Source organism: Dermochelys coriacea, chromosome 10 (assembly GCF_009764565.3).
Source record: "Dermochelys coriacea isolate rDerCor1 chromosome 10, rDerCor1.pri.v4, whole genome shotgun sequence".
Classification (NCBI taxonomy): Eukaryota; Metazoa; Chordata; order Testudines; family Dermochelyidae; genus Dermochelys; species Dermochelys coriacea.
The window spans coordinates 7454449-7478003 of record NC_050077.1 but is presented as its reverse complement, the minus strand read 5'-3'; the positions used below and the strand labels follow the sequence as shown (position 1 = coordinate 7478003).

The window sequence follows — 23555 nt, the reverse complement described above, 5'->3', positions numbered from 1 at the left end:
AAATCTGCTGAGGTCTTCCGCCAAAAGAGGAGGAAAATTCTTCATATACAACAGAATCTTACAGTATGTACACATCACTAAAGCTGCATAACTGACTTAAATATAGCTCACGAAAGCTTATGCTCCAATAAATTTGTTAGTCTCTAAGGTGCCACAAGAACTCCTTTTCTTTTTGCGAATACAGACTAACACGGCTGCTACTCTGAAACCTGACTTAAATATAGCTCACTCAAAGCTTTGCTGTCATAAGAGACTTTGAACAGGCAGTGACTGTATATTACTAATTCCAAGAGAACAAGGGGCAGGAAGGGGATGAAAGAACTAACAAGAAGCTTTAAATGCCTTGAGCATGATTACAAGGAAGAGATGGAGAAGCAGAGGAAAAAGAAGGCTGGAACACAGATTTTATTTTATAAAATTACTAAGACTTAAGAAGGCACTGTTGCATCACTTACTGATGTTAAATGAATCAGACAATAAATAGATCAGACACTATTCCTTTCTCTAACATTGTTTCCTGTAGCTACCTTATCCAAGCAGCTAAGCAGACAGCTGCCCTTGCAGATGCTTAGCAGGTGGATAAATACAACAAAGCAAATCCACTTTAAGATCACATTTAACTTTCATCACCATTATTATATCCAGAAACCCTCAACACTTAATACCATAATCTAGAAGAAAGCAATCTTGGGGAGGTTTGTACTGACAGCTGACTTGACAGATATACATATGCTATATGTATTCTGCCAAAGTCAGAGTTCAGTGATCTTAAAAGCACAGTGCAAGACTTATCTGTTTGATCACATCTTTTGGTTCTAGTAAGGGGTGCTGAAGGAGGAAGGTAAAGTATAGGAACTTTCTGGTTTTGTGGCAAGAACTGCCACTTTATAAAGTATTTTTATTTTTGTACTCACACAATCTACACAACCCCCAGGCAAGGTAGAGAAGTATTATCCCCATTTTACAAATGGGGAAACTGAGACACAGAGTAGTTAAGGCTAAGGTTTTCCCTGAAGATCTGCACCTGGGTCTGAGCACCAGGGTTAGTCTAGCCCAGGGGTGAGGAGCCACACACCACAGCCTTACCCAAGTTACTGTGCCCTCACTGGTGCTGTGGTCCCCTGTGTGCACCAGGGTTAGTCTAGCCCAGGGGTGAGCAGCTACACACCAAAGCCTTACCCAAGTTACTGTGCCCTCACTGGGCTGTGGTCCCCTGTGTGTGTCACTAGGACTTCTGGGAATATACCCCATGGCTCTTTGTGCTGCAATAAACTAAGCCATTCTATAATTCTTTCCCAGTGACTTGTGGAAGAACGTGTCTGTCCTACTGGGCACACAGGGGAATTGTGGGAAGGCACTGGAGGACTATCAGCACTTAGTCTGTGTCCTCATTGCAAGGCGAACAAGTTCACAGCCCAAATGAAAGTAGAACCTAGGCTTTAATGCAGACCCCAGCTAGCCAAGGTTAAAAACATCAGTAAAACTGTGTACACACTGGGAAGATGGTTGGGGCAACACCCTGGGCTACCTCTCACATGAATACATAGCCTGCATGACTTACTTGGCCAGGGTCTAGAGAGAGAGAGAGAGAGAGAGAGAGAGTGTCAAGAGCAGGGACAGGATTAAAACTTGGAACTTGTTGACTTCTAAGCCTGCGCTTATGCCTCCAAACTATGCAGCCTTCCTTGAATATAAACATACAACCCCCAAAGCAGATATTCAGGGGAAAGAAGCAGCAGCCTAAATACAGGTTTTTTGGGTCTAGGAAGGAATTGACTTCCTGGGACACCATAATACCGGTTGCTTAGAAATGCAGACTGAAGTGGGGCAAGATCCTTAGGTGAGACTTCTGTTCCCCTTTGCAGAACCACTGCATCATGATGCTTTGGCAGCATCAGGGTATCCTGCCCTGTTATATCCCTGCTGTGACAGCACAGGTGCTAGTATAGTACCTCAGCTGTCAACGGAAACCCACAGGAGAAAGGGGATTTCAGCAGAATTTTGTTTGTGAAGTAAGGCACCTGTACCTTTCAAACCATGCCCTGGGGACAACCCTGGGAAACACGGACCACTGCAATGAACAGGCCCATGAGCATCCCAGCACTCACCTCAACAGGCCCTACCTGGCCAGTGCCTCCGCCCACCCCACAAGCTCTCACCCTCAGGGTGCCAGGATCCCACCAGGGCTTGGGTCCCCCATCACCCACCCTTTTCTGGGGCGGGACTCCCATCTCCACCAAGCCTAACCCTACTGGAGCCCATCCTCACCCCACTGGCTGGGGTCCCATTTACGTGGATCTGCCCCTCCCCAGCTCTGCCGCAGGCATGGCTCCTCCTCCAGCCCAGCTCTACCCCCCCCCCCGCTCTGTCCTCTCCTCCCCGCAGCCAGCTTGGCTCTGCCCCCTTCCCCCGCCCCCCAGGCTCTACCCACCCTCCTCCCCCATTCAGCCTGGCTCTGCCCCCTTTACCCTCCCATCCGGACTCTGTTCTCTCCTCCCCCACCCAGCTTGGCTCTGCCCCCTTTAGTCCCCCGGCTCTACCCTCCTCCTCCCCCCCCACCCAGCCTGGCTCTGCCCCTACTTACTCCCCCGGCCCCCTCTCACCCTCCCCCAGGTTCTGCGCCCCCTTATTCCCCGGTCCCCACCTCCTCTCCCCCGGCCCCCCTTGCCCCTGGGGCTCTACCCCCAGCCTGGGTCTGCCCCCACTTACTCCTCCGGCCCCTGGCTCCCCGCCCTCCTCCCCAGGCCCGGCTGTGCCCCGGCCCCCCCTCACCCAGGCTCTGCCCCACCGGGGTGCTGAACGGATTCCCCAGCAGAAACTCCATCTTGGGATGACAACAAACAGCCGGCCCGGCCTCCGATCCAGCGGCGGCCCCCTCCTCGCCCTGATCGGCACCCTCACTGCCCAACCGGGGGCTCCGCCGCCGTCAACAGCCCGCCCACCGAGCCCCCACTGGCCACCCACCTCCCCCGACTGCATTGGGGGCAGACCATGCCAATCACTGTCAGTCCTGCCTCCACGCCCTCTCCGCCAATCAGCGCCCCCGCCCCAGAGTTACGCCCCCTCTCTCACACGTTGAGTGACATAAGAGCGGCAGGAACCCCCACTACCGATACCCGCCATTGGACAACCCTCCGGTAAGCCTCCAATGCTATTGGGCAACGGCCACACCAGTCCGCTGACGCTCCAGCCCGTCCTGATCTAGAGCCGGTTCTGATTGGCCGACACTGCTTCTCTGCGTTCTGATTGGTGTAAATGCTTCAGACCCGCTTTCCTCAGTCAACCGCCGAACTGAGCTGCGATTGGCGGGCGCGGTCTGTCACGTGACGGAGAGAGCCGCCGAGGGCGCCCTGCGCCTGATGTCACATGACTCCGCTTAGCAACAGCGCGGGCTTCCTTAGCAGCGAGCCCTAGTGCCCATGGTGTGGGGCGAGCTGGCCGGGCCCCCGAGTGTCCCTGGGGCTGGGTGCCCGGGGGATCGCGTGGCCGCCTTCTTCTGGGCCTCCATCTGCTGGGCATCTTGGGCTCCGGCTGGCTGGCGAGCGGGCTGAGCGGCCGCCTGCAGGGCGGGCTGAGCTTCTAGGGAGGTGGCAGTGGCAGGCTGGGTGGGTGATGGGCAGGTGGGTGTGGGGCAAGCTGGGCGGGGGTGTGGGCAGCCTGAATGGACAGGTGGCTGCGGGATAGGCTGGGCAGATGGCTGGGTGGCAAGTGAGTGGCTGGTTGCATGGCAGAACGGGTGGCAATTGGGCAGGTGGCTGAGTGGCAGGCTAGTCTCACGCGCGTGTGTAGATTCCCCCCCCCCCAGTCTGAGTGATGCCAGAATTTGCAGCGTCAGATGGGCGTTTAAAGTTTAGAAACCTGTTACTGGTAATTCTCACATGCATATTATACCATCTTTTGACAGGTACAATACCTCCGAGTCTTATTCGGAGGTAAAATTCACCTGTGTGGAGGCCCAACATAGAGCCTGGTAGGTGCCCTCTCCACTAGGATGAATTTCACCCATGGAATCTTGTAGTGGGATGGGCCCTCTTCTGCTCCTATGGAAGTCTGTTGCAACTGCTCATGGATGTTTGTGGGCAGACTCATTGTGCCCAATGTTGCAGTTCTTCTGCATGGAAATATCTCCTTAAACTCAAGTAAGGGTTTCTACATGGTATCATGATTGGGCTCATGAGTTTGATAATCTTCTGGCCCTGCACTGGGTAGCTGTTTAGTAAAGTCTAATAAGTCTGAGTTGATTGATGCAGGATTGGACTCTCAGAATATCCCACTGTGCTATTGTTTCTTTGTATACTGCGTGCAGTTCAGTGAACACATTGAAAAAGGTAACTGTCTGATTCCATTTGTTCTGCTCTTGAAGGCCTGTTTCGTGTGAAAATGAGTCGGTTATATGATACCATAGAGCCAAATGTGATTGATGAAGAGCTGCTTCAAAAAGCTGTGGAAGAGCAAGGGCCCCAAGAGGAATTAGGACAGCTTGCCAAAAGGGAAGGCATTGATTATAAAGATGTCTTAGAGCTACAGCTTGATTTTAGAAGTAAGTATCAGATTTTTTTAAATTAAAGGATAATAGTAGTATGTTTGAAGTGACAAACTGGTCATTAAATAATCTTGACTAGCCTGGAATTTGTCATGTAAATAGTAAGTGACTAAATTTACATTTTTAGCTGTAGCCATATGAAATAGTTACAATATTAGGGGCAGGATGGCTTAGCTGAATGGTAATGTGCTATAAAGCTTCTCAACTCTGTTATTATTAATTATTACTATTATGATTTAATATTTATCTTGTGGTGGCACCTAATGGCCACAACCAAGCTTGGCCCTGTTGTGGTAGGCCAAATCAAATCCAACCCAATCTTCTGGTGACCACAAGTTGTCCTCATCTGATGGAACTTTAGTAGCTTATGGTGGACACAGTCCATTTCAGAGTGGACGAGCATCTATATTAAAATAATATCCCATCACCACAATTGGTACTGATTGACAGCTTTGTTGAAGGGCTCAGCAAAGAGGCCAAGGATTTAATTGCTGAAGGAGACTGAATTACCCACTTGCCCTTCCCATTGCAGGTTTAGGTACATGCTAGAGGAGGTGTGGGAGAAGTGTGCCCCATTACTGTGTGGATATAGGAATTTGGTCCCTAGTACTGTCAAACCAACAGTAAATTAATACACAAAAATTAAAATAAGTTGATGAGCAAAATGTACACTTAGTTTGTTCATGCAGTTATCATGATTGTGTGCATGCCAATGAGGTAACTGTGTGTGCAATTGATGACTTCTGGTAATTTGCACACACCATTTCCTGATTTGTGCATGCATTTGCTTGCAAGCAGAGTGTGCAGTTGTGTGCACATTTTTCACATGCCGTTGCATGCCTAACGTTAAAAAAAATCATGCCATGTTTGTCTGAGGTCAAAGCGTGTTTTTTATGTGGTTTTCCACTTCTGTATTTCTACTCCTACTCTTTATCTCAACTCCCATTCGTATAAAAAGAAGGGAAACGAGAATTTCCTATGCATTCCATCACCATGACCCCAATGTTTTGCTGTAATCCATATCAGCCTGCCCTCATGTGTCTAATTTTCTCCAAAAATCAAAACGCAATAACTCTTGTTTTCACTCCAGACAGAAGGCTATATGATGCGTAAAAATTGAATTGTAATTCTCATAGTAGTTCCACCTTGTTCTCATGCAATGATTCCATAACCTCAGCAGGTGAAGAGCATTACAGAATGCAGTGTAACTTTCTAATGTGATAGGGTAGCTGTTTACAATTAGCCACTACCCACCAGTAGCCTGCAACTTCAGAGGAAAGTACTGTCTCATTCCAAGCCTCACTCTTTAAGTTGGAAATCAAAGTGAAGGTCAAGGCCTTCTTGTAGCGAATCCATAAAGCAACTCTTGACTGCAGTGTTGCAGTCAGCATCCCCTCAAAGACTTCCTGGTAGTACTGATTAGCAGTGGTGTAAGACAATGAGGTTATCCCAGCTGTTTCAATCTAAACTCTCATCTAGCCTAAGGACCTCTTAGCAGTCTCCACGGTGCTCTTCACACACCAGTGCACCATCATAATCTGCTCAGAGAGGTAATGTTGGGTATGTGTCACTAGTACAATATAGTGTGTGTTGCAACTAAAGTCTGGGGTGTGTGAACCGCAGTATTTTTTTTCGGTGTGTTTAGATATTTTGAAGATTGATAACCTCTGGCAGTTTGTGAATCTGACTAAGCTGCAGCTAGACAACAACATCATTGAGAAGATAGAGGCGTTGGATAATCTGGTTCACCTAATCTGGCTTGGTAAGAGCTTAGGGTATGAGGCTGGCTTCACCTTGTACTGGTGTAAAGCAGGAGTAGTTCCATTGAAATCAGTGGAGTTACACTGGTGTAAGTGAGATCAGATTCAGGTCCATGTCATAACTGAAAAAAGGCAGTTAGTGGTACTGTTGATTGATGGCTCAGCCTTTAGTATATGTTGTATGTATTTTGCTTGATAGTTGAAATGAAATTGGTGTCTGTAGATTGGGTATGCTGCACTTCTAGAATGAAATGGAATTGTACTTTGAAATGCCTACACAAGATATTAAATTCCATTGTAATGGTGTCTGGAAGGAAATACTGGCAATAATCACCCCATGCTAGCATGGGGAAGAGTTATAGAATATGATGGGATGTACCAGCTATTTGTTGCCTCCAGATGAAGACCCTGCGACCTTGGCGCACCCTGCCCAAAGAAAGTGTCCTGGGGAAAAAAAGCACAGAGTTTAGATCTCCAGGAGCTGCTAAGAAAGGCCACCTGGGATCAGCTGTGGGTGGAACCAGTGAAAATCGGACCTCCAGCAGCTAGAAGGACTAGGAGGAGCCAGAAACTAATCAGGGCCCAGCAGGTGGGATAAAAAGGGCTGGCTGCTTCCAGGGACTAGTTCTGAGTAAAGCTGGGACAGAGGAGGAATGAGGTCCATCTGGCTTAACCCAAGAAGCCAGGCCTGATCAGGGATGAACTCTGACTGCGCCTTTGTTGTTTGAGCCAACAAAAGCCTGTTTTGTACTTTGTGGCATGTAAGGCCCCAGAGCTGGCCATTTGGAGTCAAATATTAATGTGACTGCTGTAAGACTAGGCGAGCTCATGTTGCGAGATGCTCCACTGGCTCAGGCCCATGACAAAGAGACTTGGGGCCTGATTCACTACTGCATTGATTTCAGTGGTGGTACACCAGGGTGAAGCTGGAGTTTGGCCTTCAGCCCAGCCCTGCTTACTCAGTCCTTGTTCAGGCAAAGACCCACTGAAGTAAATCAACGGGTGTTTTGCTTGAATGTACGCTCCAGGCTGTGACACTGTGAGGAGAGGTTTGGACCACCTTCATTGCTGTTACCCCAGACTCAGTCATTTGCTGGTATGTTCAGGAGGATGCACCTGATAAATCTGGTATTGTAGTACGGGGCATTTTGCCAGATATGCCTGTTATGTTTGGTAGCATCCAAGTAATTAATATAGAGAGAGTAAACTCTTAAGATCTAGAGATCTGTCCTTCTCTGGCCACTATTCTGAGTCTGCCAGTAGCGTCCTAGAACTCTAGCTTCCATTCATGATCTAGCTGCTTTACTAGCATCAGGAATCCATTTCCAAAGAGTGTTGTTTTGGGCATATCAACCTCTTTGAAATAAAACAAAAACCATCCTGATGATGTCATCGTGCAGCTCGAAGAACTTGAATACAGTGGAGCTCAGTTCTACTCCGAACAAAAGCGTCTCTCACCATCTGCAGCTCCACAATGAAAACAGGATGTTATGCCCCTTCTCAAACACTGCTAAGGGAGACATTCCCCAGGGATATAATCAGCTCTCTGAAGTGCCCCTCAATTTGATTGTCAAATGTCAGAGGACATGAATATCATAAAATCTTTTTGTTTGTAACTAAAGTATTAAAAATATATATTTAAGAAAACATTTTTGGGGGGACTGAGATTTTCAAAGCTGCCTGAAGAATCTCTGTCTATCTTCTGTCTTAGGAAGTCTCATCTTAGGGTGTCATTTCAAAAATGCTTAACTGACTTAGGAGCCTAAGTCCCAATTTCAAAAGTGATTCAGGCACTTTGGAGCCAAAGTCTCATTGAAAGTCAATAGGCTGTAGGCTCCCAAGTGTCTAAGTCTGTTGAAAATGGGAAGTAGGCTCCTAAATCACTTATACACTTGAAATTTTTACTCTAGATCTTTATATAAGTTTAGGTACTGAATGGGATGTTCTTGAAGAATAAGATGAGTGAAAGTATCCGTGAGTCAAATAGCCACAATGTGCAAACTCTTCCCTGGTGTATCTCCACTGATTTTATTGGGGTTGCATGAACCGGGAGCAGGAGTTGGCCCAGGGTGCATCACCACTGGGGTGATGATTTTGTGATGCAGGTAACAGTCTAAGGGAAAGAAAGCTAGCTGGTGCTCTCAAATTTGTTGCAGAAATTTTCTTGTAAATTGCATCTCTTTATGCATTTCCTAACCTGTTCCCCTGTGCTATGCACTTCCATAAAAGAGACATAGATGGATTTCTTCTCTATATCTCTTGCTCTCTGTGCCACTAAGAGTTAGGAGCCACGTGCTGGTCATGCACACAACCTCTGGGTAGAGGAGGACTTCAGTGACTCCTCTGTCTGATTTAAGAGTTGCATGGACAAGTGGTACAAAAAGTTGCATCTATTTCTTCTTTTCCAAAAGAGTGGTGGTTTTATGCAGAGCCCTTCTTAGGGCTTCATCAGCAATACTGATCACTGTCAGGAAAAACACTTTATATATGCTAGATGAAAGGTACAAACTGAACTGCAGGCCCCAAGCAATGATATTTAGTTGAAGATCAAACAATTTGCTTGTAAAACTTCTTGATTTTTTTTTTTCCCCTAGATTTGTCCTTCAATAATATTGAAGTCATTGAAGGTCTGGAAGCTCTGGTTAAACTGCAGGACTTGAGCCTCTACAATAATAGAATATCTAAGATTGAGAATCTGGACACACTTCAAGAACTACAGGTCTTCTCTATAGGAAACAATAATCTAACTGCTTTGGAAAACGTAAGAATCCCATTGTTTTTGCCATCGTTTCCTTCCTTCCTTTCTAATGTATCTATCCATATATCAGTCTTCCCCTTCCTCCATCCCCATATATACCCATTGTCCATCCATCCCTTTTTCCCCATATATCCATTATCTGTCCATCCATCTCTTTCTCCCCAAATATATCCACACACCTTCATACATATCCTCTATCTCTCTGTTATTCTTATATTGCCACCTCTCACTGAATCGGAACACCTTTTTAGAGGGGCGACTTACTCTTGAAAGTGTCACTTTCTGTATAGTCTAAAGTAAGGTTCTAGTAAGATATTCAAGTAGGAAATACTTATTTCAGCTACCTTTTCCCATTTTTGGATTATTTACTCATTGGGCCAGATCTTGCTACGATTGATATCAATGGCAAAACTCCTGTTGACTCCAGTGGAACCGAAAAAGGGGAAATAGCTGATGTGAACAGAAAACAGAGGCAAAGATTTATTTTGGGTGCTTTAATGTTATGCTTGAGCCTTTATGGAGGGCAGTTTTATTAGTCTGAGACCCCTGGAAGCTTATCATCCATCCATATAAAGGCTGCATCACTAAGCCCACAGATTGTGTGTCCACAATAAGAGTTATACTGTATGTATAAGAACCATATAGAAAGCAGTTTCTTTCTCAAATAAAACGGTTCAACACTGTGCTAGAAGCTACTGCTTTAAACCTGTAATTGTGCTTAGACATTCAGTCAATGTGTTGTGCCAGCTCTTTCTGAAGGATGGAGATGTGAGCAAGGTCCTGAGCTAGGATGGAGATGATAAATGTCATGAATTTCAAGGCATTGCTGCTTGTTGTTCCCATGGCGTGCGGGAATGCAGCATCTCCTTTCTTTTGGCATAGGTGGTCTATCTCAGGAAATTTAAAAACCTACGCACATTGAATCTCACTGGGAACCCTGTCTGCGAAAATGAACAGTATTCAATGTTTATTGCCGCTCACCTTCCAGATCTGGTGTACTTGGACTTCAGGCTTGTGGATGACAACACAGTAAGTACTTCCACCTTCCCCTTTATTTAACCATTTGGAGACACACACTTTCCAAAGCATTCATCTTGCTGGCACTCTGGGAATATACCAGCATTCAGAGGGTTAGAGTAACTCTTTTTTCAGTTGCTGTCTTACTGAAATACTACCTAGACAAATAAGAGCCATCAGAAATGTCCTCCCTGGGCCTGATTTTTAATATGCACAGGATGTAGATTACACTTAACATAGGAAAGCAACAGTAGTCTGGATGTACATTACACAGAGAGCTGTATCTGACCCAGATTTATTAGGAGACAGGGTAATCTACCCCAATTGTTTTCTTTGTTTGTATTTCCTAGCGAGAACTTGCAGAAATAAAATATCAGTATGTCATTGATGAGCTAAAGCAAGGTGAAGCTCAGGCCCTGGCTAAGCTGGTGGAAGAGCAGGCTAAGCAGAAAGAGTTGGAGCATCACAAGGTACGTTCTCTGGGGCTGACTGTCTGTTACCGCACTGCAAAGAAACCAAATGGCTTCTCTTTTACCCGTTAGAAGATTTAATGGGAGGTTAACATTGATTGAGATAAAAATACAGTCAGTGTTAATCTCTGAGGTCTGTAAATCTCACCTTTTTGAATGAAAACTGAAGCTGCTATGTCATACGCATGATATGGAGGAACATAATTCATTAGGCTGAACAACGAAACCTACATGACAGACCTAGGGAAGCTCCAGAGTAAATCATAGTTTGGTTTCTTGTCAGCCTGATGCTAGATTAACACCATATCCGATCTGATGGAGCTGTTAGCATTATTCACAGTGCAGTGATTTTCCCCCTTCAGACTTAGTGAATGGATAATATTGCAGTATTAATTTAATCTTACGAGTGATTGCAAGATCCCAATGGGGAAACTGTCAAGGTATGTAGTGAGAATGGGATAGAGCAGAGTGGTGCCCTCAGCTACCCCCAGGCTGTCTGAGTGGTGCTCTCCTGCCTCCATTCATCTCCTGGCAATATGGCAGTGCTACAGGTTTGTTTCCACACCACTTGCTTATTCCACGCACTCTGCTTGGCATCAGCATTGCTCCCCTCTCAAAGCACATGGGCAGAGCAAGGAGCAGATGGCGATCAGAGGAGCACTTCCACAGGGTGGCTGTTGGAGGCCTGTGCCATCCCCACAATGACATAGATCCCTGTGCATTAAAATTGACATGGAAGAGTGCCGAATACATGGAGATAGAATCAGGGAGGAAAGGTAATAGGTGCTGAGGAACCTGCATGGAGCCCTTCATGTCTTCCTTTGCATAGGGTCTCACAAAATCTGTCCCGCTTATGCCTGAGTAGCTTAGATAGCATATTGCAGGACCACAAAGTGGAATTGAACTGCTCTGTCACATTGTTTGGTGAAGGAGCCACTGTCTAATTCCAGTAGAGGACTTATCAACGATTTTAGAGTGTTTTCCTTGGAAAGCTTAAAAAACCTCCCCCCACTACATAGTAATAATGATCTGGTCCATTGTTATGAGCTTCACATTCCACAACAGGAGGCACCCGTCATTCAGAACTGGAGAGTTAATAATGTCAGCCCAGATCCTCAAAGATATTTAGGTGCCATTGATTTCAGTGGGCCATTCAGCCTGACTAAACCGTCCTTAGCACTTTGTAAGAAGAAGCAAGGTGTTACATAAGTTCTGCAGCAAGTTGGTGCTCTTTGTGGGTGTGTGTTTTTTTTTTTTTTTTTTTTTTTTTTTAAATATTGTACTGATTCTCTCCAAAGGCTGCTTACGTCGAGCACCTGAATGGATCCTTCTTATTTGAGAGTATGTACACAGAAGATACAGAAGCTGCCAGGCTGGCTTACCTCCCTGGAATGGCTGACCTGCTGGAGACATATCCTTCTGTTAGAAAATCTAGTGATAAAAGCTGATGACTTCAGTTCACAAGGATGTGCATCAACAGGGACACTTCATCTGTTCTTTTTATGCAGAACTGAAAGCTATATTGATCTGAGATTGGAGACTTGCTGTATTCAGTCTTGGACCAGTGCCTTAAAAGTACTGCTAGACGTGAGACCATTGACAGTTTTAAGGTCTGATATTTCATTAAACACAAGGGCTATAAACAAATGCTTTGTCCCATTGGCAAACTGGAAACCCCAAATTAGGAAATCCCATTTGTATAAAAGGCTTGCTTCCAATGCTGACAGTCATGAGATTTCAGAGTTTTACAATCACATCATTCTCATTATCATCTTGCTTTTTCTCCACTTGAATCAGACTTGCTATTAAAAGCCAATGCCTTCTGAACCTCTAGAAATCAGGGCACTTGCAGTCTCTTAAAGCTCAGAATGCATCCAACCTTTCACATGGCATAGAGATTTAATTTACGATCTGCAGCAGATTGTGCAATAGCAATTACTAAAGTCATGTTACTGTTGAAGTGGTAGGGCACAGTAAGAATAATCAGGATTATTCAAGTGCAATATCTCACAACGTGCTGGTTTCTGCAGTATTGTGGTAGCCATGTCGGTCCCAGGATGTCAGAGAGACAAGGTGGATGAGGTAATATCTTTTATTGGACCAACTTCTATTGGTCAGAGAAACAAGCTTTTGATCTTATAAACTCAAAATCTGCCATTTAGAAACACTAACCCTGTAGGACCAATACAAAAACATTCACAGCTGGTACATTTTTCTAACCACTGATCCTGGACAATGATCAAAAAGCAGATCATTGTATCTTTCCTTTTCTAGCTCAGATTAATTGAACATTAGTAAGGCTCCACATGTGACCTTGCTTATGATTGCTAGACACTGTTGTCAGGAAAGTTCATCAGAGACTAAATATAATAGACTTGAAACAATTCCATTGCCAAGCAACTTGCAACCCTTCCCCACAATAGCCATTATCTTTGTGGTGCTACCAAATCAGTGTGTTTGGGGCTCTGGCTTTTGGCTCTGGAGCAGGATTTATTAACTTTACAAATCCTGTACTCACAGCTATGGAGACAGATAAATAGGGTCAGATGCTCCGTTCTACTTGAATGGCAGAAGGGTCAGGGACAAATGCACAGGTTTCCTTTTGTGCCCACCATGTTGCCCTCTCTACACAGTTAAGGTAGCAAAACCCCAGTGCGAAAAGATGATGTGGCCCAAGCCTTCAAGGTGAAAAATGCTCAGCTCAGCACCTCAACTGTCAGTGAGCTCAGTGAAGTTATCTGTCAAGATGCTTTGCCTTGCATTTAGGTTGGTAGTAGCTGGATACAATAGAGCAGTGTTGATTATCATGCAGCCATGCTTAGTGTGCTGACTCATTTAAACTATTACAGATTATATACCTTGACTCTGGTTTCACATACAAGAGTAAATTTGTATTAATTTGTGAGAACCTCTTTGCCTATGGTCTGAAAGAGCATGAAAAGCGACAAGCTGAAGTCTCAACCTTCTACGAGTGCCTTCAAGAAGCGATGCAGGACAGTCAACAGCAGGGCACAAAAATAATCCTAGATTTTGAAAATGACAACCAGGGGGTATTTGATTACAGTTTTTATTTCTTGAAATGATTTCTATGTATCAGAGACCAAACTCTGATCTCAGGGATGTATGGAGTAACACCACTGAGATCAGTTTAATGACTCCAGGTTTACACTAGGGTAAGGGAAATCAGAATCTGGCCCCAGATCTTACTGTATATGTTTCTAGGGGCTTGTCTACACTGGAGGGATTGACATTGTGTTAACTAACATAATATCGAGCATGACCTAGCACTCAGTATAGACAAGGACTGGTGTGTTTAAAATCAGATCAACTGGAAGTGGTTAAACCTGGCCTTTGGAACTAAGCACACCAGCTGATGTGGTTTTAAAACATGAAAGTCCTTGTCTCTGTGTATTCAATGTAATGATAACACAAAGTCATTTCCTACTACAGACAAGTCTTCATGTTAATGGTTCTTCTTAAAGGCATGGCAAGAGAGCTGTCAAAGATTAACTGAAATTTTTTTCCACCAAAAAATGAGTGATTTTTTTTTTTAAGAAAATGAAAATGGTCACACAAATTTTTTCTGAAACTAACTGAAATGAAAAATTTTTGATTCAGAAGTTTTCATTTTATCTTTGCTTTTTGGTCCATACCCATGTACTCTGCCTCCACTGGAAAAGGAGAAGGAAAGGGAAAATCTGATAAGATGATCATTATTTATTCAAGAGACAAGATGAGTGACCAGTCTTTTATTGGACCAATGTCAGTTGGTGAGAGAGACAAGCTTTCGAGCTACACAGAGCTCTTCTTCCCAACAGGGAACCTCGAAAGCTTGTCTCTCACCAACAGAAGCTGGTCCAATAAAAGATATTACCTCACCCTCCTTGTCTCCTTATCCTGGGACCAAGATGGCTACAACGACGCTGCAAACAATGATTTATTCAAATCATTTTGGTTTCAATTCATTTTGTAAAAAAAGAATCCACGAAATAACTTTTTAAACAGAAAAAAAAAAGTTCATTTTCTTTGAATATTTTGGCAGCAAATTCCATTTTCCAACCAGCTCCGCTTTCCAGAGCGCTGCAGCCCACATCACTGGGGAAGGCAAGGTCATAGCTTTGAGCAGCATCCCTTTCTAACCATTTAAAATAGCGGGGCAGTTATTGTTTCTAGAGATCCATGGAAATATCAGCTTGACTAAACCCTGGTAAAGGGCTTTGTCAGCTGTACAGAACAAGCCGCTCATGATCCCCTGTGCTCAGCACCTCTGAAAACAGGCTGCTTTTATGTAGGTGCTTTGTAACAAGGTGGCAGGATGCTGAGTCATTCTGTTACCAAGTGCTTGAATCCTGTGTGCAGGCACAGTGTATGTTAACACTGACTCAGATGAGCAAGTGGACTTAACTCCAGTCAGGGTATAAGTCGGGTTGAGGCCTCAGAGGTGTTGAATGGAAATCCTGGGGGGAGGAAAAACAACCGTGGGGGAAGAACACTTAGGAATATGTTCACGACCCCGTTGTGCTGGGTACTGTACAAACGGAACAAAAAGACAGTCCCAGCCCAAAAGTGTTTTTATTTGAGTTACCAATAAATCCACACTCAAAATGGGGATAAGTCTGGATTTTAGGCAATATGTCTGTGTGTTTCTCAGAGCAGCATAGGAATTCTGCCTGCTTACAAGCTTAGATATGGATTTAGGTGCTGAATGTAGGCACCTTGTTGCATATGAAAAATTCTGACCTAAGTGAGCTGGTCAAGGTGACAGAGGGAGTCAGAGTCAGTCAGAAATGCTGATAAATGAATCTTGCAGGCTTAGTAATACCAGTTTAAAAATGGGTGGGAGGAGATTAGAAGGTGATAAAATATAAACCATTGCTAGGCTGCATTTGCCTAGCTATAATTCCATCACACAGGTCTATATGAACTGCAAGACAGCGTAGCTTGCTCTGAAGCTGGTTAAGGAGCAAAGAATTATGCCAAAGCCCTAAAGCAGCAGGTGTTGCTAACAGGAGCCTGGTTGTAATTGCTTGGGGCCTCCTGGCTTGATTAAATTATATAAAGACATGCCCATTTAACATTATAGTGTCTGCATAATTTTATTTGATTTACAGATAGCTCTCTTGCAATGGTTCTTGCCTAATTTTAGCCCCTTCTATTGGCTCCAACTGTGAGGTGCATTAGGCTCCTTCAAAATATATTTTTAATGCTCAGATTTCAGTAGGAGAGATTTATTACCAAGACGCTTCTTGAAAATAACCTTTGCTTAGCATATACATTGCTCAGCAATATTAAGATTATTGACCGCTGTGAGGCTGATGTCAGTATTTAACTTTGAAGAGCACGATTTATTGTCGTTCAGTGTAACAAGAACTCATTACTTGTGATGTTCTATTACATATCTTCCGAGTGCAAAATCCTGGGCCCATTGAAGTCAGGCAAAATTCTCCTTGACTTCCAAGGGATCAGGATTTAAACCTGCATTTCTTAATAAGGAGTAATTGGAAGTCTTTCCCCATAGCCATGCATTGCAGAAGGCTTATAGTTTTTCCTTTTGACATCAACTTTCTACATGTGAGTTGAAGTAGAAGGTCTAGGAAAAGTCATTTGCTGACTGGCAAATAAATTAGAATTTTCACACAACTTGCTGCAGTGGAATCTTGTAGGTTAACATTGTAGAGAACCTCAGTATTATTGACCTCTGTGTATGTAAACCACAGCCACTTAGCAAGCCATTACATTTCATTTCAGCCAATTGTGAGCCAGAAGTTTTCTCATGTATTTAACAGTTAATTAAATTGCAATGGAATGGTGAGCACAAATGATATTGTATGTCTCTCTATGTTTAGCTGTTGGACGTCATTCAAAACATGAGTAATTTTGAGATTGCGGACTCTAAACTCGTAAAGTACAATGAGGACCTCAGTCAGCTGTCAGACACACTTATGACCCTGGAAATGCAGACGGTTGACCAGCTAGAGGTAAGGCAAGGGGATAGATCTGCTAAGCTTCAGATAGAGAACACTGGGGCTGATTCTCTGTTGCCTTACACCTTGCGTAGTCCCACTTGTGCAGAATTAGCGTAGAACTCTATCATTCTGGGTAATGTCTGACACTGGCTTTATTCTCACTCCGCACAGGAGTGAGTACACTAAGCGCAAGGCAGCGGAGAATTGGACCCAGTGTATTTCTATGTTGCATTGGAACTTACTATTCACGCACTGCTCCCGAGGATGAAGGCATCGGCTTTGGCTAAAAGATCATCTGGGAGGTTATTGGGCCATGTTGTGGACCTGACTGTGGAAGTTGCCCCCTAGTATAAGACACCTTTTTAAGGTTCTAGGGGTGTGATTCTTTCAAAGGGATCATTGCTATGACCAAAAAATTACACTCATGCCCCAACCCCAAGTTAGTCCACTTTCCTGAGCACCCCACTGGGAGCATGAGTATGGTAGCTTGTAGCGGAGTTCAAAGCGGATGCTTAGCAAATCTGGGATGGGGAGGGGACTAATTTATTTATTTAAATGGTTACCGACAGATTTTGCAGAAATATCAGAGGTGCTTTTTCACATGCCCTGTTTGAGGCACTGGAATGTTTTAAACATTTTATTAGGGATGTTATGGAAAGCAGAAGCTCTAAGAGACTATCCTGTTTTTGAGAGAGGCAGCAAGAAGCAGCACCCACCTTCCAGGATTTAAACAAAAGCTCTCATAATCCTAGCTGTTACTTATGCTCCTGATGGCAAAGTCTTCAAGAAGGCGAGAAGCCTGCAGCCTCATAAACAGAATGAGAAACTTCGACACCTGTCTCTAATCAGAGACAAAATGTTCTCTAGTCATAATGTACATAGAAGGTTCGAAGTGATATGATGGAGTGAACTTCCCAGAGTCTGTTTATAAATGCATCGCTCCATCAACTCTTCCCAAAAGGATTGAGTCTAATCTTCCCTGAGATTTGCATACCAGTGCAGAAAAGCACATGCCTTTCAGTACTTCAGCACAATTAATTTATCTGAGGTACCTTCAGTCCTCAGCAGTGCTGATTAAAACTGGTAGATCAGATCAAAAGTATACTGCATTTTAGGCTCCTCCCTGGTTCTGATCTGTGTTGTACTGTGTTTGAGTACTTGGTAAATTTTCCTTTTTCTTTTTCCTGTTAAGGAAATAATAAAGGATTTTGAAAGAAACATTGCTGACCAGGTGTCATCATTTATTGAGAACGTCCAAGGGATATATCCTTTTGGCAGTCTACTGGCCTGGAACTCTGTGTAATATAAACGTGTGCCACAGCAAAGGTATTGCTTCACTTTACAAGATTAGTGCAAGGGCTGGAAGTCAGCACTCATTGTGTGGAAATGGATTGTTGTAGGCTTTGATTAATTCTTAGGAACATTTCCTTGTTCATGAAATACAGATTCTGTTCAAATACTTCTCTACCATATTCTCAGCAAGACAACACAGGAACTACTACACAACTCAGTGATGAGGATGTAATGAAATTACAGAGTTAGGTACCTAATTCTCAGTGAAAGTCAATGGGAGTTAGGTTCCTAGCTGCCCTTTGTGCCTTTGAAAGTCCACTTCTATTTCTGAGCAAACTTTTGGTAAATCTGACTGTGTATTGCTGCCATTTTAAGAGGTGAAATACCTGAAACAACTCCTGTACTGTCTCTTTGTGCCCTAGATTGTGCAGCTGCGTGCTCTAGAACAGCTGCCCTCTTCCATCTCAGAAATGGTTGCATTGCAGTGGCAGGTGAAATGATTTTTATATATATATATACACACACACACACCTCTCAGCCCTGTGCAAGTGCTTATCACATTCAGGAGTTTTGTACATGCAAACAAAGGCCTCGTTGAGCTTCCTGTACAAACGGTCCCCAGTGTCAGCTCTGGATAACGTAACAATGAGGGTAGTGAGGGGGAAGGATTGCTTTTGAACACTCCGAGACCTTCTCCACCAGTCAGCTCAATTCCTTTTGGGGGTTTGCAATGCAAACTCAAGGAAGCAGAGTTTTTACTGGTCACCTGCTTCACAGGAAGTGGACTAATCCCCTTTTAGGGTTAGCAGTGCTTGTTTATGTAGAACGTCATTCTCTGTAGATTGTTGATGATGTTCAGCACTAGGTCCAGCCTGTCAGAGGCCAGTCAAATGCCACTGTTCTTTGTTTCTTAACCTTCTTCCATACGATGGCTCAATGCCGGGATCTAGAAAATCATCACCACGAGAAACTGCTGGAGATCGCAATCAACATGCTGGAGAAGATAGTCAAGAGCGAGTTTGATGAGGAGATGCCAGATGATGTTCGACTGGTGAGGCCCCCAGTTGCATATGCAGCTTAGGCTCTTCTAGGAAGCAGGGATCCCGAGTGTGGAGGAAGAAGGGAGCTCAGCATGTTCCCAATCAGGACTGGGTTTCAGAGACCCACTATCGTTTTGAATTATCTTGCCAAAGCTAGAAGTAGTTTCCTTTCAACCCCTCTCCCAAAGGCTGCAAGGAAGTTGTGGTTTGTCGGTTCACAGGTTGTAGCTGAAGTTTGCTGAAGTTGTGGTTTTGGCATGGTCAGACAGCAGCATGGCACTAGACAGATACTCCCTTGGAGTCTCACAAGCCTCGTCTCAAACTTCCCCTCAACTTGTTTCCTGATAAGGAATGAAGACCCCCTCTGCGTACCTGCCCAAGTAGCACTACCCTTGCTCCAGCAACTTCTTCCAAGGCATGCAGCCTCCCCTCCAAAGCATGGTAGGGGCATGGAAGAGACCCCTTGACTTTTGAAGGCAAGCATGACGGAGGGGCAGCCATGCCAAAGCTGAGTGAGGGGCCTTGCAAGCTGGCGCACAGGGTCATAGGGCCACTCAAAGTTGCAGCAATTATAAAAAGTTGCTACGCGAGTTAAAAAGTTACAGTGTGTGTGACCATAAAATTGCAGCCCAGAATTTTCTTACACCTGTACCCATAAAGCAACTGTGCTAGACAAATTTCACCCCTGGGCCTGCAAGGGCAGCTCTGCTGGTATGGGGGAGGAAAGATGCTGATGGCACTGCAGCTTTCCACCAGGGATGAAGACCTGTTTGTGTTCTGGCCAGAGCTCTGCTGCTGGAAGCTGCCCGGGAGAGGTGTCTATTCTGACTGGCCTAGCCCTGTCCCCTCCCCGGTCAGCATGACTCTCTCGGGCTGATCTCTAAGCCCTCCAACACAGCAGGAGTTTGGGGCAGTATGCACTACTCCATTCCCACTTCTGGTAGATTTCCCAACCCCATGAGCCTGTGGGCTAAATGTAACCTGGCTGTCACTCCTTTAAAGTCAGTAGAGTTGCACCTGCTTATTTAGGGTTTTATTTGGCCCTACTGTTTCATATCCCTACAGAGATCAATCAATCCTTTTGAAGCAGATACATTGAATTCCACATAGGTCATAGGTCTGAGACCTCACAAACCAAGGTCCTGTCTGCTCTACGGGAATAGTAGAGCTCCCATGGTGCACTTGTAAGAGTGTAGTGCTATAGCTGGTATCCTTAGCCAAAATCTCCCCCTTCCTTGCTATTGCAATTTGCCCCAGGTGGCTGCATTTCAGTGGCAGTGGATGGAGGTAGTGCATAATGCAGCTTGCAGTCTAACATTATTCAACTCTCTTTACCAAGGTTTATAACTAAAGGAAAAAAATTATGGGAAAAGATTTCATAGAGGTTTGCAGATGCAAGATCTGTTTTTCAGATGAACAGACAGGGTGGGATGTTGCTCAGATATCAGTTTTCTGGATTCTGGCCCCTCAGAAAGCTTACCTGGGAAGGCTCTCCATTTAATGTCGGTAGAAGCCTACCATCTAGCTGGGGCCTTTTGCTGCTATTAAACAAATGACAGTTTCTTACAGCCAATGGAGTTTGGTGGGGTGGGGATTGAAATAGTAGGGACTACCTTCCCAATGTGGGTACTACACCTTACCTGTCCCAGAGTTTTAACACTTGTCAGTCTGGGTTTCCCCATCTTTACCCCCACCCCTGAAAAAATAAATCCACATTTTTAGCACTGAGCAGATGTACTGCTCCTCTAACATTTCTATTACAGCTAAAAAATAAACAGATCCAGGCTTCCACCACTTGTATTAAGATCCATTCCAATCACTGCTAATGTCTCCAGGTGCTTAAGGAGCAAATGGGGTTCTCACGCTTTCATAGGAGATATCTAGTCCCAATTTTACTATCACTCTTTAGGGATTGGCTCAGCGCAGAAGCTTCTGTAAGGGAAATCCACACATCCAAAACAGCATGTCAGTGTCCCTTTGAGCCAGTGCCCTGCTTGCCCAAGGCCCCTCTGAGACAACACCCTGCCAGCTCAGAGCCTAGCATGGCAGATTCTCTGAGCTGGTGCCCTGCCTACCAGGTGTGACAGGCAGTGGTAATTATTTCTCCAGAACTAGTGACAGCTGTAAGGAGGGAAAGTCAGAAGGAAATAAGTGACTTTTGTGCCACGCGTTCAGAAAATAGCCCTCCGGGGCAGGGGCAGCTACCGGCTTTATGGACTATGAGTGCAGCCTGCACCATTGCCCCATGCCGAGTTTTCCTCACTCCTGGCCATCTCCACAGAGAAGTAATCTTCAGGTGTTTAACAGGCAGGCTTGGCTGCAGGAGGATAGTAATATGGTTCATATTTAAAATCTCAGGGGGAAGCTACTGCTTCTGTTCCAAGTTGTGGTGCCAGAACAAAGATACACAGTGAATGACACCAATTAAAGCGACCTCTTCTGAGTGCAGTTTTCCATACCTGCTAGGAGAGGCATGTTGGAGCATATGCAGCCTTCCCTGGGACTGACAACTGCCAAGATGGGCTTGCCATATGCTGGAAGGCAGCACAGTCTGGAGGAATAAGCATGGGGTTAGGAGTTTACTTCCAGCTCTGGCTTGCTATGCAGCCTTTGGCAAGTTACTTCAGCACTGCCTCAGTTTCCATATCTGTAAAATAGTCCTTACACAACGCTGTAGTGAGGCTAAGTTTGTACAGGGCTTTGAACAGGTAAAGCATGAGATGGACCAGAGACAGCTTTTATTTTCTTCTCTGATGGTGCTACCAAGTGCCGCACTGAACCACATCTAGTTCAGAGACCTGCTGCATTTATATGTAAAATCCACATCTCCCATCGCTCGGTCAATTTCACTTCCTAGCTTTTTGTGGACAAAGACACCATCGTCAACGCAGTGAACGCCTCCCACGATATCCACCTGCTGAAGATCGATAACAGAGAGGATGACATCATCACCAAAGCCAAGAGCTGGTCCTCTTCGGTGATTGAGGAGGTAAGGAAACCCCTGCGGCTCGGGGAGCAAAACCCTGTTCAGGGAAAAGACAAGCAGCAAGGCAATGAAAGCATACTGGCCTGCAGCTTCTTCCTAGTGCAGCAGGCAGAAATGCACCAGGATCCAGCCAATGTAGCAGGGAGTCAGAAGGGCTGGGGGAGGTATCTCCTAACTTTCTGCTGGGCCCTTTGGCTACCGCAGGTGACTGAAGGTTTGAAATAAGCCCAAGGACCCACTGTCTGATCGCACTCTCCTCAGGTTCACAAGAACGAGATCAGCAGAAACCGCAACCGTGTGAGAGAGATTAATCAATACATTGACCATCTGCAGGAGGAGCTGGACAACATGGAAAGCCTGGAACAGGTGGAGTAGGCCAACAGTGGCTCCCCTGTTAGGACACAGACCTTGGTGATTAACAGGTGCGCCTCACCATTTCTGACAGCTCCCGTGTAAATACTCACTGATGGGGATGTTTCATCCTGGAGTGTAACCCCTCCCCCCCCAAAAAATCATTTGCAAATAAAAATACCATTTTTGTTTGGAAAAGTTCTTAAAAAGGAGCTGAGGATTTTGCTTTGAAGCCCTCTGAGACTTACGGTGCAAATCAAAGCCAGCTCACAAACAGCTGGGTCCCTGATTGAGCTGCGATTCTCCAACACCAGGCCATGCCTGGAAGGCAGCGTTAGGAGCCTGGGATTCATGCAGCAGCTGGCACGAGACTGTGATGGGGAAGAGAACACTCTCCATTGGACTAACCACCACCTCCCCAACAAGCGTGGGTTTCTGGCCCAGGAAGCCTGAGGTTTGAGGCTCTGCACCCCCGGTAGCCTTCTCTTTCCTCTGCCCCACACTAAGGCAGCTTCCTGCAGCATGCCCAGAGTGGCCTCTGACCAGCAGGGAGGAAGACCAGTGATTCTGCAGAAGCTCACCCGTGGCTTCTCAGGGCTGAGTCATTAATTTTCCTCCTCGCTCAGCAGCAGCTGCTCCGTTTGCTTGGCAGGGAGCTTGGACTCCTTTCTTGCTGGAGGCAGGGCACTGAAGGGAGGAAAGAAGGGAAACCCATGCTTGTGGAACGGATGTGGCTGTGCAGTTTGGGAAAGGGCCAAATACCCCAAGACTTCCACGCCTCCTTTCCTGGCAAATTTTCCAGCCCTTCCTATGGGCTGATGGAAGTTGCTCTAGTTCAGCTGACAAAACACTATCCTCCCTTGGGCTTGTTTGAGAACAGCTCTCCTCTGGTCATTGCTAACACCATGCCTGCTCACTGAGAAACAGCACCAACTGGCTGCACATGGGCTCTGGCTTTTCAGCAGAGCTGAGCACTCGTGGCTCCAATTGAAATCAATGGGCTCTGTGGGTGCTCAGCCCCTCTGGAAGGTCAAGCCCTACATGTGTAGTTGGGCACCCGGAAATGAAGGGGCCCCAAGTCTGTGGTCACTTATGAAAATGCTGGCACTACTGATTCCCCCGAGTGTTAACTGGAAATGAAACTCATTCTAAATGAGGATTCCAGAGGTGGTCGTGCTCATAGGAGGTTTTCATAACAACTGCCCAGCTGATATTTTCTTTTCCCTTAAGAGTCTGAAGTCTTCAGAGACTAGCCTAAATGAAAGCCCAGGGGCCAAACACCCCTGAACGTCGGGGAGAGAGGCAGGTAAGATCAGAACTTTACAGCATAGGCCTGCTGGGTGAGGCATAGGCATTGATCCCACAAGTCAT

The 23555-nt window shown here is 45.3% G+C and overlaps 2 protein-coding genes across 9 annotated transcripts in view; one reads left to right on the top strand and one right to left on the bottom strand.

Moving 5' to 3' along the window:
• TOM1L2 (target of myb1 like 2 membrane trafficking protein) overlaps window positions 1-3004 on the bottom strand; it is a 66211-nt gene extending 63207 nt beyond the window's left edge. Inside the window, exon 1 of one of the 3 annotated variants that reach the window (XM_038419476.2) lies at window positions 2773-3004. In XM_038419476.2, coding sequence (XP_038275404.1) covers window positions 2773-2824 — 52 coding nt within the window. In that variant the 5' untranslated portion in view covers window positions 2825-3004. The remainder of the gene's footprint in view (window positions 1-2772) is intronic. The other 2 variants (XM_038419475.2, XM_038419477.2) reach the window with 2 other exon arrangements.
• A 291-nt stretch (window positions 3005-3295) lies between these two features.
• DRC3 (dynein regulatory complex subunit 3) lies at window positions 3296-22385 on the top strand. Of its 6 annotated transcripts, none has more exons than XM_038418583.2 (14): window positions 3296-3587; window positions 3905-3970; window positions 4364-4540; window positions 6189-6305; window positions 8898-9064; window positions 9944-10090; window positions 10429-10548; window positions 11847-11959; window positions 13424-13598; window positions 16395-16526; window positions 17707-17777; window positions 18735-18858; window positions 21705-21836; window positions 22095-22385. In XM_038418583.2, exons 3-14 carry the CDS (start codon window positions 4381-4383, stop codon window positions 22206-22208), a joined length of 1572 nt encoding a protein of 523 aa, XP_038274511.1. In that variant the 5' UTR covers window positions 3296-3587; window positions 3905-3970; window positions 4364-4380; the 3' UTR covers window positions 22209-22385. The 6 variants fall into 6 exon arrangements, with proteins under 6 accessions (XP_038274511.1, XP_038274509.1, XP_043350333.1 ...); XM_038418581.2 differs by having other exon boundaries at window positions 3296-3605; XM_043494398.1 differs by having other exon boundaries at window positions 3296-3611; window positions 3917-3970.
• Window positions 22386-23555: the final 1170 nt, after the last annotated feature.